Source organism: Rhagoletis pomonella, unplaced genomic scaffold (assembly GCF_013731165.1).
Source record: "Rhagoletis pomonella isolate Grant_MI unplaced genomic scaffold, Rhpom_1.0 Rhpom_scaffold_00013, whole genome shotgun sequence".
Classification (NCBI taxonomy): Eukaryota; Metazoa; Arthropoda; class Insecta; order Diptera; family Tephritidae; genus Rhagoletis; species Rhagoletis pomonella.
The window spans coordinates 3,202,312-3,220,672 of record NW_023458567.1 but is presented as its reverse complement, the minus strand read 5'-3'; the positions used below and the strand labels follow the sequence as shown (position 1 = coordinate 3,220,672).

Sequence of the window (18,361 nt, the reverse complement as noted above, 5' to 3'; positions counted from 1 at the left end):
CACCCATATTCGGTGGTAGTGCTTTAATAAAAAGCTCTGGTATTGAGCTTTTTTCCCAGGAAGATTTGAGGCGTTCTATTTGAAATTTGAAATCGAAGAAGGTTTATTAAATGCCAACCAGGGTTGATATTTCAATTCCAGTTACAATTGCGCTTTAAAGGTTCAGTTCATAAGCTTGCGATTTTTGTTGTAACGCCCTTCATTTGGTTGTAGATTATTCCTATTTAATAGTAATTTTTTCTTAAGCCCGATGAGAATTTCACTTTCACTTATTTAAAACTCATTGGTGCATATTCATAGTCAACATAAAGTCGACTCCAAAGTCAGTTGCAGCCTTTTGACATAATTTTCTAGGGAATATCGGTCAAAAAGTCTATAACTATCTTTAGAGTTGACTTCATTCGACTATAAATATGCGCCATTCATTCTTTGACTCATTTTTTTGCTTCTAAAAATAAAAAGCCATATTTCTATCGATATTTTAGACACAGTATTTCAGTTTAATTTTTACTTACAATTTTATTTGTTTGAATAAATAAATGTATAACTTAAGTGACAACTTAAATTAATTCCACTTAACAATCACCACGAAATTCGGCAAACATCACCGTTTTTCTTCTCCCCGCCCGAAAGTTTTCGTTTTTCGATCCCGCAATACTTAAGTAGTAGAATTCAATTATAATAATTCCTAACTACGCTTAATCCTAAACTCACTTCCCTTCCTAATAGTTGGAGAATGTACGATGGCGGGTCTGTTGGGACGCGTGTTGCGCAGCCAAGTTGGCTGCTTGTGCAAAAATGTGCTCGATTTCCGAGTCCGACAGGTTATCGAAGAGCCCCGCTTGTTGTTGCTGTTGCTGCTGCTGCTGCTGATACTGTTGTTGTTGCGGTGAGGGTGCTGGTGGCAAGTAAGCTGTGTAAGCGAAAGATGCAAGATGTTAAAAACTCTCCAAACACTCTTCAGGCATTTTACTTACCCTCTCCCGGTGAGCTGCCATACGGTGGCAGCAAAGTTAGCGCAGGTCGATCCACACTGGGGGGCCCGTAGGACAGTATTGGCCTCCAGGGTTCCTGGGAGCCCTGCGCGGGCACCTCGGGCTCGGGAAGCGGTGCTGGCGCTGGTGGTATGTTTGGAATTTGTGGCGCTGCTTCCGCGCTACCAGTTTCCGGCCGTTGTGAGCCAGGCAAAGGTACAAGTGGTGGGAATTGTGCCTCCGGTTGCACTGGTATACTTACGAAGGTCGGAGTCTGTTGAGGCCTCGAAGGAGGTTGCACACCGAGAGGGAATACCAGGTTGGGGTTCGCAGAGGCTGTTGGCGGAATCGTTGGTATGCTCCCAGTAGGTATGGTGGGCACAGCAGGCGTAGCAGGAACAGCAGGCACTGTGGGAATGGCAGGAAAGGCTGGCGCTGAAGGGAAGGTGGGTATTGCGGGCAAAGCTGGCGCTGGCGGGAAACTAGGCAGGGCAGGGAAGCTAGGTGTGAGAGGAACGGCAGGGATGGAAGGTATCGGAGGTACGGGCGCTGCCGGCACGGCAACAGGTATGCGCTGGGGCGGCACAAAGCTCGTCTGGAAATAATGAGGGAAGTGATGTAAGGGCTGTACAGATGCAAAGGGATGAGTCGTGTGTTGTACTTGCACAACAGTATGAACCGGTTGAACCGGCTGCACCGGCTGTACGGGTTGCACTGGCACTGCAGCTGGCTGTACAGGTTGCACTGGGTGTATGTGAGCTACCGCAGGCTGAACGGGTGTCACGTGAGGCACAGCAAACACGGGTTTCTGCGAGAACCGAGGAAAGTTCACGTTGTAGGAGGAGACAACAGCACCGCCGGGGCGCAGAACGTATGGTGAGACCGGAGCAGCAGAGACGAAGGCGGGATTGACTGGCGCACTTGCATGGGCAACGGGTGCTATAGCGGGGGCCACAGGTGCTACAGCAGCACCCACAGCTGGCGCGAATGAACTCAGGTGCGGGTGTGGCAACGTCGCTACAGCAGTTGGTGGAAGCGCTGGCGCAGCAGCAGTTGGTCCGAAGGCAATGGCAGTGTTGTCCAGACCTATTGCAGAACCACCATAGCTGGCGACAGGGAATGCAGCCGGTCCAGCGGCGAAGTGTTTAAGATGGAAACCGCCAGCGCTGGGGTATTTCACAAAAATGGGCTCATGCGCGTGTGTTGCATAGGCAGGCGCGTGAGAAGCGTAAACAGGCGCGGTAGCAAAGCTGGGCGCATGCGCGTACACGGGTTGATGAGCATGTCCATGCGCTGCAACATTGGAAAAGGCAGTGGCACCAGGCAAGTTCAAGTTGTAACCATAGTGAGAAGCGTAGGTTTTTGGCCAATATGCAGCTTGTGCGCCGTATCCTAGGCCACCGTTGTAGTAGATGCCACGCTTGTGTACATCCTTACCGACGTCCTCCTTGCGCTGCAACTCAGTTGACGCTACCAACGGCGACCGCAGCTCTGACTGGGATTTTTCCTCTGCTATGCTGTCGTCAGTTTTCTCTGCAGCTTTGTGTGATTCCCTTCTCTGTTCACTTTGAACCGCGCGCTTATGTCCATATTTGCCCAAAGGACGCACTTTCACAGCGCTGCTAGAGGCGATTGCTGCTAGAAGTGTTACAGCTATAAGTAATTTCGCTTTCATTTTCATGGCTCGGCGCAATGTAATGTGATTATATAACACGCACTGAGCAATTTTAGTGTAACCGTTTGATTTATTAGGCGAATTTCGTCACAAAAGTTTCACGAATAAAATGTATTAACGCGCGTACTCTGCACCACGACGCGTACGCGTCTGCGTTTCGTTCAACAATAAAATGGACTTCCTATGCAGATGGTGTATTTATAAAGCGGATGTGCGATTGCGATGGTTGGTGGTTGAGCGCCTCACACGCGTATAGCATGCGTCGAATACTGCACTCGCCAACACGCATCAACAGCGAGTATCGGGTCTTCTTACAACACTTCTCTTCCCAACTTTGAAAGACATTTCGCAATCGGTACAATATCGATCACGTACCTTCGTAGCGCAGGCATATGCGTGTGTTGTTGTGCGTGTAATTTGCATTTTTTGGCCAGAAATCTATGTAATACTAGTAAAATTCCAATCGCTATGTGCCGAAGCGTCTCAATCACGGAGCTATCAAGAAAAAACCTAGCTGGGCAATCAGCCAATACGCTAGTCGCCACCTTAGCTGTCCAAGCTGGGTTCAAGCGCACGCTGAATCACTCATGCGCCACACGTACGCGCGCGGTTACTCACTTATTAATACTTGTACACAGCGGCCGGCCGTTGGACTCTCAAAGCTGCATTTTTCTTCCTCTACATATTCATGTTGGTTTATTTTTCTTTTTATTTATTTTATTTTAACACTACTTGCGTTTTTAACTGCCTATATTATACTTTGTAGTCGTGGCTACACTGCTGCTGTCTCGCCCTTGATTGACATTCTTTGCTCGAAAACGAAAGTGAGCGCATTACCGCAGTATTACCGATTGTTTTTGTTCCGTTTTTTTTTTATCGAATACGCAATTTTTTATTACTAACAACGGCATGAATTATAAACGTTTTCACACACATTTTTTGCGTAAATATGGTCATTTATATTTTAGATATGAAAAGTTGACAAAACTATCGCATTGGAAATAGCAAGAGAAGGCCTTGCTGGAATGCAGAAAGACCGAAATTCTGAAACCTTAATTTTCACTGCTGAGTTTTTAACCCCTATAGAGTGGAAAGTGTTTAAATCTATGAAATGTAAGGGCTCTGGAGGAATAATGGAGTTATTAAGAAAATAATAGTACCAAAAGTATAGCTAAAAACGCGTTTCGTTGATATTTGGGGAGCAATAAGCTCTTGCTTTGACTTGGGGCTATTAAGATCAAAACGAAAGAAAAAAAGGTTTTCTAAAAGAACACGTTTGTCGAGTAGTACGCGGAAGCCTTCAACTTTTTTTTTATATTTTCCCACACATTTTTCGGTAATTATTCAAGACTACGAATGCTACGCAAAAGTCCGACATTCCGAAAAAGACCTTCCCATCTCAAATCTTATTTGAATAGAAAACTTTAAATAAACACTGAAAATACCACATAAATTTCTCACATTCCTCAAAACACTAGTTTATCTTTAATCTAATTGTACGTTCACCCGCAAGCATACCAAACTCATCAAATCTCATTAAAACCAAAATGATGTCAACTTGCGTCAGCTTGCCAGCGACAAGATCTGGGGCACTCAGTGCGATGACTCGCTTGCCAAACAACCCATCTAGCACCTGTGCTCCAGTTCGCAGCTGGGATTATATCAGCAACGAAATGGATAAGTACATGCAAGCATATGTATGTACATACATATTGCCACACAATGGCAAAAAATTTGGCTGATTTACACTCGAAAACCAAAGAAGCTATATTCCAATGCAAAAAAAAAAGCACTAAGCAACATTGAAAAAGACAAAAAAAAATATGTAACCAAAATAGCGTACTACCCGGCAGTGTGCTTCCAATGCCAATTAAAATTCTATAAGCATACGCGGACAAAATAAATACAAAAGTCTGCATACAGAAGAGTACGCGCGCGCACAGTTACGCCCATTAACAAGCAGCAGCTACTTTAAAAACATGTATGAGGGGGGAAAAAACAAGCATTTAACGCGCAACCAATATGGTAACAACAATATCATCAAATTTGGTTTGTTGTATATCATAAAATCGATGGTTTTTTAATGTTCAAAGTTTGATTTTACGGAATTTGATTGCTGCAAATATGCAGCTTTGTTTACGATGTTGGTGATTGTTGTTGTTGTTATTTTTTTTAATATGGCTTAGTGAAAGCTTAAAACGACACACACCTCGATCATTTAGCAAATTAATAGTGTTTTAAAGTGTTTGCATTTTTCACAAATACGGTGATTATGCAATTTTCAGAAGGGTTGTCGAAAAACGAAAAAATGTTCAAACGGAAAAAATTGTAAAAGAACGCTTTGCTGATATGTTGATTTAATGAGATTTTATTAGCAAAAGAAGGACCAATTTCCTTTTTAGTAAAAAAAATAACTACTAATATGCAACCATAAGCCACCATCGATTCGCCAACATTTGGCGAGTGGCGAAACGAACGCAATTTTACTTTTACACCTTAATATGGAAAGGCCTTAACTCATTTTCTTTTGCAATACAGCACTTCACAAAAGTCGGTAGATTGCTCACTAAATACTTAATCGAATTTGAAATTAACTACTGCTTAAAAAAATTAGTTTCTAGGTTAATTAAAAACCAGTGTAATGGAAAAACTGAACAAAAGAACTTAAGTTTGTATAAAGTTTTAAAACTACTTTGTAAAGAAACAAAAATGTTAGAAAGGGCCTGGCCTTTCTATATTACGGTTTCTTACTTATTATTACAAAGTGCAACGCTAGCGGGTAACGTTTTGTACTTATGTATATATTTATTTCTGAATTTGCAGCACAAGCCAATTAATGCTTACATAACCTAACATTTCCTTTCTCCTACTTGACCGAGAGGACGCCACTTGCTTGTAAACATTTGCCAAAAGCGTTTTGCATCAACTAACGCGCCGGAAGAGTACTTATTATAATTCGGAACCTTCTTTTACAACCTTGATTACTAATAACTACTCCACTTACCCCGGAAGTCGGCATTTTGCTGTTAAAAAGCGCCTCTGCACTTCGGTGGACGCCTTGATCGCCAGTGCCTTTCGCGCTGCATTTTCCACCACACTTTAGCCTCTAATTTTACTTGTATGCAAAACTAAACTTTGCACTAGTATACATTTTCATTTAAACATAAAATTTCACTGCAAAAATGTAACAAATTTTACAAAAGTTAACTATGCGTTCAACCAAATAGAGCGGAAATTAAAAAAATACTAACACCAAATGTCACTCGAGGCAAAGATGCTGCGCGTGCCAAGCACAGGGTGCAACAAGTGCGAGAAAAAGTGTGTCAACAAGTGCTTTTTTTGTTGCGGCGAGAGGAAAAATATCAGAAAGTTATTGAACGCAAAACTAATAAAAACTTGCAACTTATGTCATTTTGACACTTCCTGATGGTTACAGTATGCTTTTAATCAGGTTTTAAAAGTGTGTCAACAAAAAAAATAAAAGAATATAAAAAAATCATATATTTAAGAATGATTATGTTTCACTTTTGTATTATAAAAAAAAATTGCAAAAACAAAGTTTGGCAACTCCGGCAAACCGAATAAAAACTATTAACGTCTAATAATTTTAATTTAAAACAAATGACACCTATTAAGGTGGCTATACAAGTAATCGCAGCCGCTACAACAACAGCAACAAAGCGTATTTAAAAATAATGAAATAATTGCTTAACCATATACGCATTTTTCAAAACGCATTTTTTTGGCTTTGTTAAAATGAACTTCAGTCTATTGGCAGTTGTTGTTATTTTTTATCTTTCTTATTTACATATTAACCATTGTTTTGATTTTTCAAGAGGCAAGTGGCCACAAATTTAAATATTACAGCAGCGTCCAAAAAAGCGTAAAGCTATGCAGCTAAAATTTCGCCTTTATTTGGTTGTCCTACAAGAAATTATACATATCATATCCACATGTACCAACCGCTTACATATATGTATGAACATACATTAGGGTGGTCCAAAAATGCATGTGGGAAAAAGTAAAATCGGAATTTTTATGCTCCCACCCCCCTAGGATTGTTTTATACCGAAAAAAATATACCCCTATTCTGTTATTTTGAAATAAACAATATTTAGAGGTCGCTCAAACTTTCGTAGAAATGGTATATCATTCTTGAAAATAAATATTTTTCTATCGGAAAACTCTATTTCTCTTCAGGAGATTCCCAATAGTAATACCCAATTATTTATTTAACCATTTTTTCATAGTAACTCCGCCAAAACACTTAGAAAATGCCAGAAAATGTAATGGGGGGTTAAATAAAAAATCTTTCTTACTAAAAAATTTTTCTTACTAAAAAATTTTTAAATAAACTATTGGATAATGATATTGGAGGTCCCCTGAAGAGCATCAGAGTTTTTCGATCGAAAAATATTGATTTTCAAGAATTCTATACCATCTCTACGAAAACTTGTTTTCCCCCTTATAAAATACATGGAAAATTTTGAGCGCTTTGAGCGACCTCTAAATATTTTTTGATTTCAAAATAAAAAATAGGGGTATATTTTTTTCGATATAGAACAATCCTATGGGGTGAGAGCATTAAAATACCAACTTTACTTATTTTGGACCACCCTAATGTACATACACACCTATACACATGCTCCTAAATAAATATTTGCATAGCTGCAACTATCCATTCAATGGGTGGCGTTTACCATTTAAAGCACGCCTCCAATTATATGATTACTTAGAAAATTTATTGATATGCCCGTTTCATCGATGATGGTCGTGCATGGCGTATGTGTGATGAGTTGCATATTTGAAAACTGCTAAGCACTAACTTACGGTTGCGCAAGAAAATAAAATTAATGAAAACGCTGCTGCGTAAACTTACGCAATTTGTATAGGAACCGGTTTATTTACGAGGTTTACGCGAGTTCGAGGAGTTTATGCATCTAGATGTAAAAAAAAGCCATGGAATAATTTCTTATCAAACGCAAAGTCAACTGTTTTAACTTCGTAACACCTTAAACGGGAGCAATTATACAAATTCCAGTAATGATCCCTGTGATATCAGTTTCTTGGGATGGCAATTTCATACATAGATATTTCCAACTTCTCAAATGGCCACATTTTTATTTTTTTTTTTGTAAATATCTGTATGTAAATGCCTAGTGCTTCCAATAAATAAAAAATATTTTATGAAGTTTATAATTTCATGCATAACAAGTATATGTATTAGAACTCGTCTAAACAATTAGCATACGTGTAACGTATTGAAATGAAAGATTTTTGAGGCTTATGATATGGGTTTTGATAAAAATGTTTAACGCTTAAGAATTGCAAAATATATTCCAACATCAATGTATACTGCTTTAAAATTGTATTTTAATATCGTTTTATGCCCGCTTTTAAATGCAATTTCGAATTGGTATGCGAACCACAAACGCATTTGGTTGTATAGCTCCTTTATGTAAAATAAAATACGTGCGAAAGTTGCTACATGGTGGACCAACGCCGTTGTTGTTGTAGCGGTGGCCCATGTCTCTTGCGCAGGTTAATATTATGAAATTGAATATTTACCTGTATATATTTAAAAAACGCCATTTATTCTGTAAATTAGCTGCCACTAATATTATGTTTTTTAACTTATTTACGCCTTGGCATGTGTATCAAATATAAAAATTTATAGCTTAAAACCCGAGTGTATGCTCACAATGCCGAATGTGAGATTTTCATATTGCACCATTTCAAAGCCAGCATCTTCAATCATTTGCTTGAAATCCTCTTGCTTCGGAAATTGCCTAATACTCTCTACCAGATACTGATAGGGCTGCCATTGACCGGCTAAAATTTGGCCCATTGGCGGGATCACTTGAAACGAGTACTGATCGTAAAGCCACTGTAGTGTGTCATTGGTTAAATGGCTGAATTCCAAGCACATAAAACGTCCACCTGGCTGCAAGACGCGATATGCCTCACGCAATACCTACCAAAACAAAAACAAATAAGAAACACAATTGATCATTTGGTGTCAGTTCAAAAGCTGCACATCTGCCTATAGCTAACCGCACCAACACTTTCTCCCTCCTACGCCATACCCACCTTGTCAATGTGCGTGCAATTGCGTATGCCAAATGCGATTGTATACGCCGTATAGCTGGCATCGTCAAATGGCAATTGCTCTGCATCGGCTTGTTGCCAATTGATTTTCAAATTTGGCAGATGCTCTTCTGTGAGTAGTAGTCGTTTAGCGCGCTCCTTGCCTACATCCAACATGTGTTGATTTATATCTGAGATGGTGACATGACTTTCGCGATTCAATGGATTTGCTTGTGCAGCAAGTTGGCGCATATAACGAAAGGCAATATCACCCGTACCACCAGCCATGTCCAGCAGGCGTATGCCATGTACAGGACCTAAGCGATCCATGAAGATGTCCTTCCATATGCGGTGTATGCCAACCGACATAACATCGTTCATGAGGTCATAAGAGCTGGCAACATCCTCGAAGACTTTGTGTACTGAAATGGGAAATATTTGTAGACTCTTGGTGCAGATTTTGCAGCCACTTACCCTTCTGTTCCTTTTCACTTTCTTTCACCTTTCTGAACCCAAAGTGGGTGGTGCGTTCTTCGGTGGACTGTGCATTCCCATCTTGGTCGTAGTGGCCGTCCCCGCCAATTGTTGCCGTGGCATGTGTGGTTTTTCGACGCAGCTGCGCCAGTGATTTCTGGTATTTTTCATTCATTTGTCCATATTTCATGGACTTGTTTAGAAAACTTAGTTTGAAATTTCGCGATATATTCATTTTTGCGCTGCTTTACTGTTTACGTAAAAAATTAAAAACATCAATCAGCTGAGCGCGTTGAAAGTACAAAACGATAATCGATTGCACATACCTGCGCAGCACAGGGTGTCTTCTGTTGTCGATACCAGGGATGTAGCGAATATTTGCAATCGCATTCGTTATGCGAAGGATTCGCATCAATTTACACATTCGCATTCGCATCAAATGATACGAATGTTTTGCGAATTAGAATCGTTGGTATGAGCTCCTTGTGTTAACAACAGCTTCTATTCATATTCGCATGTACATGTATACCCTGTATACCAGGGCTCGAATCGTTACATACGCTATCGTACTACTCGTCACGTAAAAACACATTTTTCCGATTATGACATACATAAACGTAGTCTTTCTCCAATTCAGCTTATACTGCCTGACGTATCACGTAATTTTCTTTCGTATCGTTTTCGATCCGTGAACGGATGTTACGTTTCGCGCCCTGGATTGCAGAGTATTCTGAAAGGTTTCACAGACACAAGCGTGCTCATAAGACATGGCTTCTATCCAAGAATGATAGAATACCGTGGGCGCACCTTTGTTCGCTGCACCGTGGCTATCACCTGTAGTTGATACGCGTTTGAACCGGCTTTTAGCTTAAGGCGCTAACGGTTAAGTAGTATATCAAGCAACATTGATTCAGAAGTTCTTCCGCTTTTCAAAATCCATAAAATAGCTTTATTCAAAAACAAATCAGCTGCAGATAGCTCTCATATTATTTTTGCATTTATTTGTTTATAGTTTGTTGTATTATTGTTTTAATTAGCAATAATTTTAGATACATATGTATGTAGGTATGTATATTAAATTGTAGTTTGTAGTTGTAATGTTTTTTTTTTTAATTTAAAATTAAATACAATGTATTACAAAAACAAAACAAAAAAAGTCCATTAATAAGCGTTTTCATTTGTATGAATCCATAGAATCATATTTCTTTGCAAAAACTTGGCTTTTTTTTGCAAATTCACTTCAGCGAGGCAGTGGGAGAAATGAATTTGCATTAAACATAAGGAGTAATGATAATTATTATAATAGTAATAATAATAGATGTTACATTAGGTATCTATTTAATTATGAGACTAAGCCTAAGTAGATGCGTGCACACGTCCTTCGTAAGGGCATTGCGATGCGCACGAAAAATACACATTTACATGTACTATTTATGTGTAGAACTATACATTAGCAAATGGGAGTGTACAAGGAAACATCAGTATGCACATAGCTGGATGTGCACGTGTATACACTTGTTTTAGTCCGTTTTGCATTTTTTGTTTGTTTTTTTTTTCATATAATATTAATAAGTTTTGCATTAATTTATAACATTTACAGTTCAGAATAAGAATGACAAGTCGCACGCGCACCAGCAGGTGGCGGCAAATATATATAGTATGCATATCTGCAGTTGCGCTGACGCACCACAACTAACAAATTGCAGTCTATTCACTACGTACTAATTGTAAAGGAAACGAAAACATAGTAATATATTTCTTGTTTTTGTTTTGTATCATTTTTCCGCTTTTCTTTCTATTGATAAATGACTCAAGCCTTTTGCGCTGTTTGGTTGGTCTTGTTTTTGTTGCTTTTTACGCGTCTGATATTTAACTTAGAATTTCATTTCCTCAATACGGTCTGCATCAGATTTGAGATCTTGCAGCAGCAGTTCATGACATGATTTCGGTATAAGCGTACCGACAATCTTTTCACCTTCGGTGGTTTTCAAACGTATCACTTGCATTTTATTGTTGGCATTGCGCATAGCCAATACCTGCTCGACACGCGTCCAAACGGAGAGCACCGAACCAGCCAACACATTGTAGACCCGTTGACGCAAGCCAACCTAGAAATGAAATAAATAGGTGTAAGGAAATTTGTTTGTTCAGAGGCGGCGCAAGGATAATCAAGAGAGGATTGTATTCAATATATTAAGTTTTGGCTAACTGGGCTTTAGTTTTAAGAAAATTAACCGATCTTTGAACTAACACCCCCACCACTCACCTCACACTCATTGCCCAAATTAACATTGCGGCAATTGCCATTCCAGTAGGCGTGCGAACAGGTGTTCACCGATGCGTCGTACTGTTGAGTCCAATGCGGCTCCGCCTCCTCGCTGGGCACCTTCTTGTACTTTTTCTCCAGCTCCGCCAACGATTCGTGACGCACTTGTAGGCCCGTATTGGGGCGATAAATCTGGAACATCATATCTTTCTTGCTCATACCCTTCTCCTTTTTCTTGCTGTTCGATTGCTGCTGTGTGGATGGCGTCTCGATTTCCACAGCCAAAATGGCAGTGCGTTTGCCGTTGCGCACCTGATGCGACACATAGAAGCCTTCATATTCGCTGATTAGATCGGCCCATCTGCAGAAGTATGAAATATCGTTTAACAAAGGAACATAAATTAAGGTTATGAAAACTAGTCTTTCAATTTCTTTGGGTACTCGGCAGCTGAGTCCACGGACGCTGCGTTGGCCAGTATACGTTACTACTACTCACTTGTCAATTGCTTCCTGCCAGATCATGCCGCGCTCAACGCGCACTGTATGCAGCTCAGCGGGTGCTTTGCCGGTAGCGTGTTTGCGTATGAAGCGAACTAGTTTGATGCGTGTCACATTTTCACCTGCGGCGCCCAAATCTGCAAAACCAGTTAAATTATGTAAATACTTATAATAACCATCACAAGGCGCGCCAACCCACCCAAAATGCCCAAGTCAAAGCGACCACCCCGTCTCGCTTGATTAATGATAGCCGTCAACGTGTCGGTGAAGTATTTGAAAAGCCTATTCTGCAGCTCCACTGGCATACCCAGTATGCGATTCAAGAACTTCGAAATGTTGTTGTACTCTTTGTCCAAACTCAAGACGCCCGGATTGGTCTCACTATTTACGATAATGCCCACGCCCACCAGCGCGCCAGCAACGTCTTTGAAAAAGTCGCCTTTGTAGTCGTTAGGTGGCGGCACCAGCGGGGCCTCATAGCCCATAATCGTCTTCATTACAGTCTCCAGTGCCGTGCGCCCATATTTGTTGTCTATATTGAACTGCGACAAGTCACGCGTCTCGGTTGCGCGCCGATCGCCATGCGTAAGCGCCCCAAGCGACTCCAAACGCTTCGCGACCGTTGATGCGAAACGGCGCTCACCAGCCAAGTCAGAAATCAAGAATATGTACTCAGGTGCATTCACTTGATTGGAACGATGTGTGCGTCCAAACTGCTGTATTGCGCGATCGGCTGACCAAGGCAGCTCGAGCGTGATGTGTACACGTCGGCGCTGATTGCGCACGCGCCGATCGCTCTGCAGCGAAATACCGCTGGATGCCGCCTCTGATATGATAGCCACATCCTTTTCGCCGTTCATAAACCGCTGCTTTTCGGTGATGTTGAGCGTCTCGAGTGGCACATCCTGCTCGGAACGTGACTCATACTGTATGGAACCGTCGTCTGACTGCACCACGCGACCCTTGCGGCCCGTCATCTCGGCGACATTGTCGGGGCCGCCTAGCTCATCGATCAGCTGGTCTAGTGTGTTCGGTGGGAGACGCTCGCCGAGTAGCTCAATTTTACGCAACAGTTCTTCCTTCATGCTGCAGGCGCGCTCAATGGCGTCTTTGGGCGGTGGACCATAGTTTAGCTTGATGCCATTGACACCGATCTGCGTGACGGTACCCTTTAGTTCTTGTTTCTTCTGTAGCAGGTCTTGTATGCGATCTTGTGTGGAGACTGGACCTGAAGTCGTGTAAAAAAGAAAGGATATTAGCGTATTTCTTTTTTTGAAGATTTCTTCAACAAACCTTTGCGCTTGGGCGCCACTGTACTGATAGCAGCGGGAAGTGCACCATTGTTAGCGGCACTGCCAGTTGCGGTGGCGCTGCTAGCTGCGGCGGCACTATTGTTGCTACTACCACCACCAGCTGGCTCCTTCGGCTTGGCCTTCTTCTTCGCCTTTTTCTTCGAACGTGCCACCCATGGATCATTATCACTATCCGATCCGCTAAAGAATGGATTGAAGTCGGAGGATTCGCAGCTGTCAGAACGTGCGCCCGCATCAGATTCCTCAGACTCGGAGTTGGACATTTTGTAATCACTGTCTTCCGATTCCTGCTGCGAATCATCATCAGAATCATTCCAGGAATTTTTGCGCGATTTCTTTGTGCGCAACTCTTGTCGCGACGCTTTACGCTTGCTGCCTGCGGTGCTCGATGACGAGGAGCAGGGTTCATCTTTGACGCTAGCCTCGCGCCTGCCGGTTACCTCCTCGATTATGCTTTGGATAGGCGATTTCTTTTCTTCGCCGTAGCCGCCCAGGCCGAGTATGCGATTGATGCGGTTGCGATCAGGTGCAGGAAAGTGCTTCTCCACTAGTGATTGAAAAACGCCCCTAGAGGAAAGACAGTGTGGTTAGAAATAAGTGCACTCCTCACTTCAGCTGTTAGAATTATATTTTATATTATATTTTATATTATATATTATATTTTTTGAATGAAAGGGAATGAATGGAATGGAAATAACACTTTCTAATTTTTAGAATCTGTTTTCTTGTTTTCTTATTTACTTTGCTGTGGACACGAAATCAGTCAGTTCTCCCTCATCTCTCTCCAGTTGCTCCAGCGTTCGAGCCTCTCCCGTCGATTGTAGACCTATGACAACGCATTTGCCGTATTTAATAGCCTCGCGCGCCACCTGTACCGCATGATTGACCTTAGCCGCAATGCAGAGATACTTGAAGAAGCGTTGATGCGATGACCAAAATTGTCCCCACATTGTTTTTTTCATGCGACTTTCTGCGTCAATAAGTTCAGCGGCTTCAGTAAACTTCTGCATAGCTTCAACCCACTGTAAGGATATTTTTAAGAAAAAAAAATAAAAATAAAACAAACGCTCGTTTAAACTTACCAGCTCCACAGACTGATCGTACACCTTGCGGAACTCCTTGGACAGCGCTACCTCATCAATTTTGAATGTCACTCCGTGAAAACTAAGTTGGCGCGCTATGTACATACCACGCAATTTCATGTCCATTGCTACAATTTCCATAGCTCCAACGCCGCTGCAATCGAGCAAAAAAAAAAAACGTCGTCTAATTCCATGAATATAAAACAAAAATGCCATTTTTCTTACCGCTTCTCTACGGCCATAATGAAGTCACTGAAGTTCGGGAATGCCGAGCCTTGTCCCCAAAGCCCCAAGCGCACCATATACGCCATATTCTTCGGCTCGGAAGCGCCCGTCGCCGAAGCATAGACGACTCGCGCTTTTGGCAATTTGTTCTGCAGCTCCAAAACTGTTTGACCAGTCTTGGTGGGCTTGCCCGAGCCGACGGGGCACAAATTCTTAGCCTTGTGACACTCATCGAAAATAATGAGCCCATCAAAGTCTTCGCCGCACCACTGCAGCAACTGTTTTAAGCGTGATTTATATTTGCCAGTCTTATTGTTAGATTCGCCAATTAGTGCGGAATATGTGCTGAAGATAACGCCGCGCTTGCAATTGTTATTAACGTCAGACGATATTTTGGCGTATTTGAACTGGCGGCGTGAAAGGAAATAGCGATTGATGTAAGTCAAGTTAATCAAAAGCAGTTCGCATGCTCACCTTATTCAGCGCGTGCACTACAATTTTGCTCGCGCCTATATCCTGCAAATCGCGCTCGGCGTCGTACTTCAAGTCATTGGAAACAGAAATCCAGAGCGCCTTCTTGCGTCCCTTCAAGTAGTTCTCGTAAATGATGCCGGCAATGGTGCGACCTTTGCCAACACCAGCGCCATCGCCTGCAGATCGAGAAAAAGCAGCGCATTTTGACTATTTCCACACAAAATGGCAATAAAAACGCACTTACCAATCAGAAAACCTGCGCGAGAGCCATCTGGCAGCATGTGATCGTGCGCCTGCGAGGCGTAGGTGATCGATTCCAGCTGCAAGGCGCTCAAGTAACCACTATTTATAGTATCTGCTGGAATGGCGAGTTTGTAGTAAACATCACAGGGCTCGACGGAGGAAAGTGAAGCGGTCTCCACAACTGGATCGGGATGTTTTTTACCAAGTTTCACTAAATTTATAGGTGATTAGAAAATTTTAAGTCTTTATTAAGTGAATTTACTTGTAATTTAACACATGAACACTCACATTTCGCAGGCCAATACTCGGCGTAAGTCTCAGCAACACCCATTTCTTCGTAATCAACTTCCTCCTCTTCAGGTGGCGCGGCAGTGACGGTGGCAGGCGCCATCTGCAAGGCGAGTCAAGTTAAGGAGACAAAATTTTAATTGAATAATTTTCAAATTACTCGCATTTTGTTTCCTTACCTTCATTGGCTGCATGAAAAGCTGCGCCAGCAGCTGATTTGGTATGCCGCTGGTGAGAAAGGAAGGATTAGCCGCTACCAAAGCTTGAATCTTCTGCATAATCATCGCGTTAGTTTTCACTTGTGGCGTCGCTACCGCTGCTGCTGCATTAGCACTGCTGGCTGGCATGCTAGTTGCGGTGGATGGCGCTGTATCGAAGCCACCAAGACCCATGCTCACTAGAAAAGGGTGAGAGAAGGGATATACGAAAATGGGTGAAAGATGATGTGCAGATACGAAGACTAATAAGTATAGCTTAATAGCTAAATAACAGCTTATTTATGTACTAGGATTTTAAAAGGCAAATGAAGTAAACACTTTTTGTAGAAAATTAAATGTAAAATATTGCACTAAAAGTAGTGTAATTGAATTTTGGAAAATATATAAATTATGCTGGCGTTGGTATTCTATGTAATTGTTGTTGTTGTTTTTTTATTCTAGGCAGTGTAAGTGGTGAGTAATTGTTGGTAAAGTGTGGTGGCATGTTATGATTTTTCATATTATTAATATTTAATATTTTATTGTTAATGAGTCAAAAAAGATTTGTTTTTAAAAACATGCAAAAATTCTCTACTGCCAATTCGAGCAAAATTATTTATTTTTTTTTTTGTGAAAAATGGTTTTCCAATTAGTTTTGCAAAACAAATTTCCAAAACATTTTTAAGAAGCACCTAAAAATACTTTAACGCTAATCATACTTATTTTTTTTTCCAAAAAATTTTAAAATTTTTTTTTTAATTCTACAGCATACATATGTAGCTACGTATGTGAGTAGCACATCTTAACTAGCAGTTGAGGAAGAAAAACGTTGTTTGTTACCAACATTACTCGACTTACTCTGCGCCAATAAAGACGCTGCCATATTCAGATTCGAACTTGCTTGATAGTAATTACCCGGACCGCCGCCGCCGCCGCCGCCACCCAATACACCCGCACCGCCGGCGGCTGCTGCCAGAGCAGCTGTGTTGGTAGCGAGCGTGGCGCTGGGTAGTGTGGCAAGTCCGCCGGGCATGCCGAGACCAGCACCAGCCGCCAACAGCGCGCTCAAGCTACCAGCAGCACTGCCAAGGCCACCAGGACCAGCGCCGATACCAATGCCACTACCACGACCACCACCAGCGCCACCATTGCCGCCAGCGCCGCTCGCCATAGCAAAAGCGGCCATATTCATCAGCTGGCTGGTGCTGAATGGCAGTGAGGGCAAACCGGTGTAGCCGGCGGCCGCAGAGGCAGCGGCTGCTGCTGCAGCGGCAGCAGAACTGCTCGGATAGTTGGACATGCCGATAGCTTCAGGCATTGAAAATGCATTTGTTGATTGTTGGAATTTTTTATCAGGTTTGATTGATTGGTTAGATTTATTTTTATTACATAGTTAATTAGTTGGTAGTAGTTACGCGATTGGTTGATTGGTTAGTTAATTGATTGCAGGCGTGTAAGAGAAACAAAAACAAAAAAACAGACGACAATAAATTACATTATGCACCAGCGACACAGTAGAGGTGTGTACACAGTCTGAGCGGGTTTAATTATGGAATTGTATCTTTGCAATATGCGATATTAAATGAACAGCTGATTTGAATAAGCGATAGCCACCAGAAAGTAATTGTTAAAAAATTGGTATATTATAAAAAGAGTATCCTCGTTTTCAAAATTATCCAAAATTGCGTTGTCGTAGGCAAAAAAACTTGCAAAGGAGGAGAAATTGAGAGAGAAAACTGACATTAAGAAGTGTACTCGCGTATTCTTCCTGCAGAACACTCTTAACAGCAAAATTCTTAATAATTTTAATATTTTCTCTCTCAAGAAGAGAAATTAATTGAATTAAAAAATATATATGTACATATATAGCTTTTGCTATGGTCAAAAGACTATTGCAAAGTTACAGCAATAAATATACCGTCAAACTGTGAACGCCCGCTTTAGGTTCGAACATATTTTTTAGTTTATTCATTAGCATGCGCTTTCAATTTTAACTACAGTTCTGTTTTTAATTTTTATTTCAACAAATACGTATCTCGCCCACTGTCTTACCTGCCGGTGCTGCTGCTGCTGCTGCTGCACTCTTTTTCGGCATATTGTTGTTGTTATTATTATTCACAAATGAAATACTGCCTATTGTTGGCTTTGTTACTGTTGCTGTTGTTGCGTTAGTGATGCTATTTGTACGCAGTGTTTGATTAGTTGTTGTAAATGATTTATTATTATTGTTAATGCTTTTGTTGTTGTTGCTGCTGCTACTGCTGCTGCCGCTGATACTGTTGCTGTTTTTAGCGTATATAACAGCGGTTTGTAGATCACGACCACCACCTAAAATCAAATCGCAAATACAGAAGTAAAATTAATCAAAATGCAAATTTCGCAACTCTGCTTTATTTGAAAAGTTCAAAAAAAAAACAGCTAAATGAGTGAATAAATTTCATGAAGATAACGTCGAGTGAAGGAGTTACGTCGCTGCATTACAAATCCATCGGAGTTATCCTGAGTTTCGCCCGAAAAAAAATCCACCCGAAAATTGTTCCATCAGCCCATAGTAAATACATGGAC

At 41.4% G+C, this 18,361-nt stretch overlaps 3 protein-coding genes across 3 annotated transcripts; all 3 read right to left on the bottom strand.

Annotated features, from left to right (window-relative positions):
* Window positions 1-499: 499 nt before the first annotated feature.
* LOC118748510 (vegetative cell wall protein gp1) lies at window positions 500-2,879 on the bottom strand. Its single transcript, XM_036483009.1, has 2 exons — window positions 978-2,879; window positions 500-913 (listed from the first exon to the last, which is right to left on the bottom strand). Exons 1-2 carry the CDS (start codon window positions 2,653-2,655, stop codon window positions 723-725), a joined length of 1,869 nt encoding a protein of 622 aa, XP_036338902.1. The 5' UTR covers window positions 2,656-2,879; the 3' UTR covers window positions 500-722.
* Window positions 2,880-8,222: 5,343 nt separating this feature from the next.
* Window positions 8,223-9,486, bottom strand: LOC118748514 (2-methoxy-6-polyprenyl-1,4-benzoquinol methylase, mitochondrial). Its single transcript, XM_036483021.1, has 3 exons — window positions 9,211-9,486; window positions 8,740-9,158; window positions 8,223-8,623 (listed from the first exon to the last, which is right to left on the bottom strand). The coding sequence occupies exons 1-3, from the start codon at window positions 9,443-9,445 to the stop codon at window positions 8,321-8,323; spliced, it is 957 nt and encodes a 318-aa protein (XP_036338914.1). The 5' UTR covers window positions 9,446-9,486; the 3' UTR covers window positions 8,223-8,320.
* Window positions 9,487-11,008: 1,522 nt separating this feature from the next.
* On the bottom strand, window positions 11,009-17,129 carry LOC118748509 (protein strawberry notch). The gene is made up of 13 exons (XM_036483008.1): window positions 16,655-17,129; window positions 15,779-15,996; window positions 15,600-15,702; window positions 15,313-15,522; window positions 15,069-15,244; window positions 14,595-15,001; window positions 14,370-14,523; window positions 14,029-14,309; window positions 13,268-13,854; window positions 12,174-13,202; window positions 11,973-12,111; window positions 11,477-11,837; window positions 11,009-11,318 (listed from the first exon to the last, which is right to left on the bottom strand). The coding sequence occupies exons 1-13, from the start codon at window positions 17,112-17,114 to the stop codon at window positions 11,085-11,087; spliced, it is 4,359 nt and encodes a 1,452-aa protein (XP_036338901.1). The 5' UTR covers window positions 17,115-17,129; the 3' UTR covers window positions 11,009-11,084.
* Between the last annotated feature and the right edge of the window lie 1,232 nt (window positions 17,130-18,361).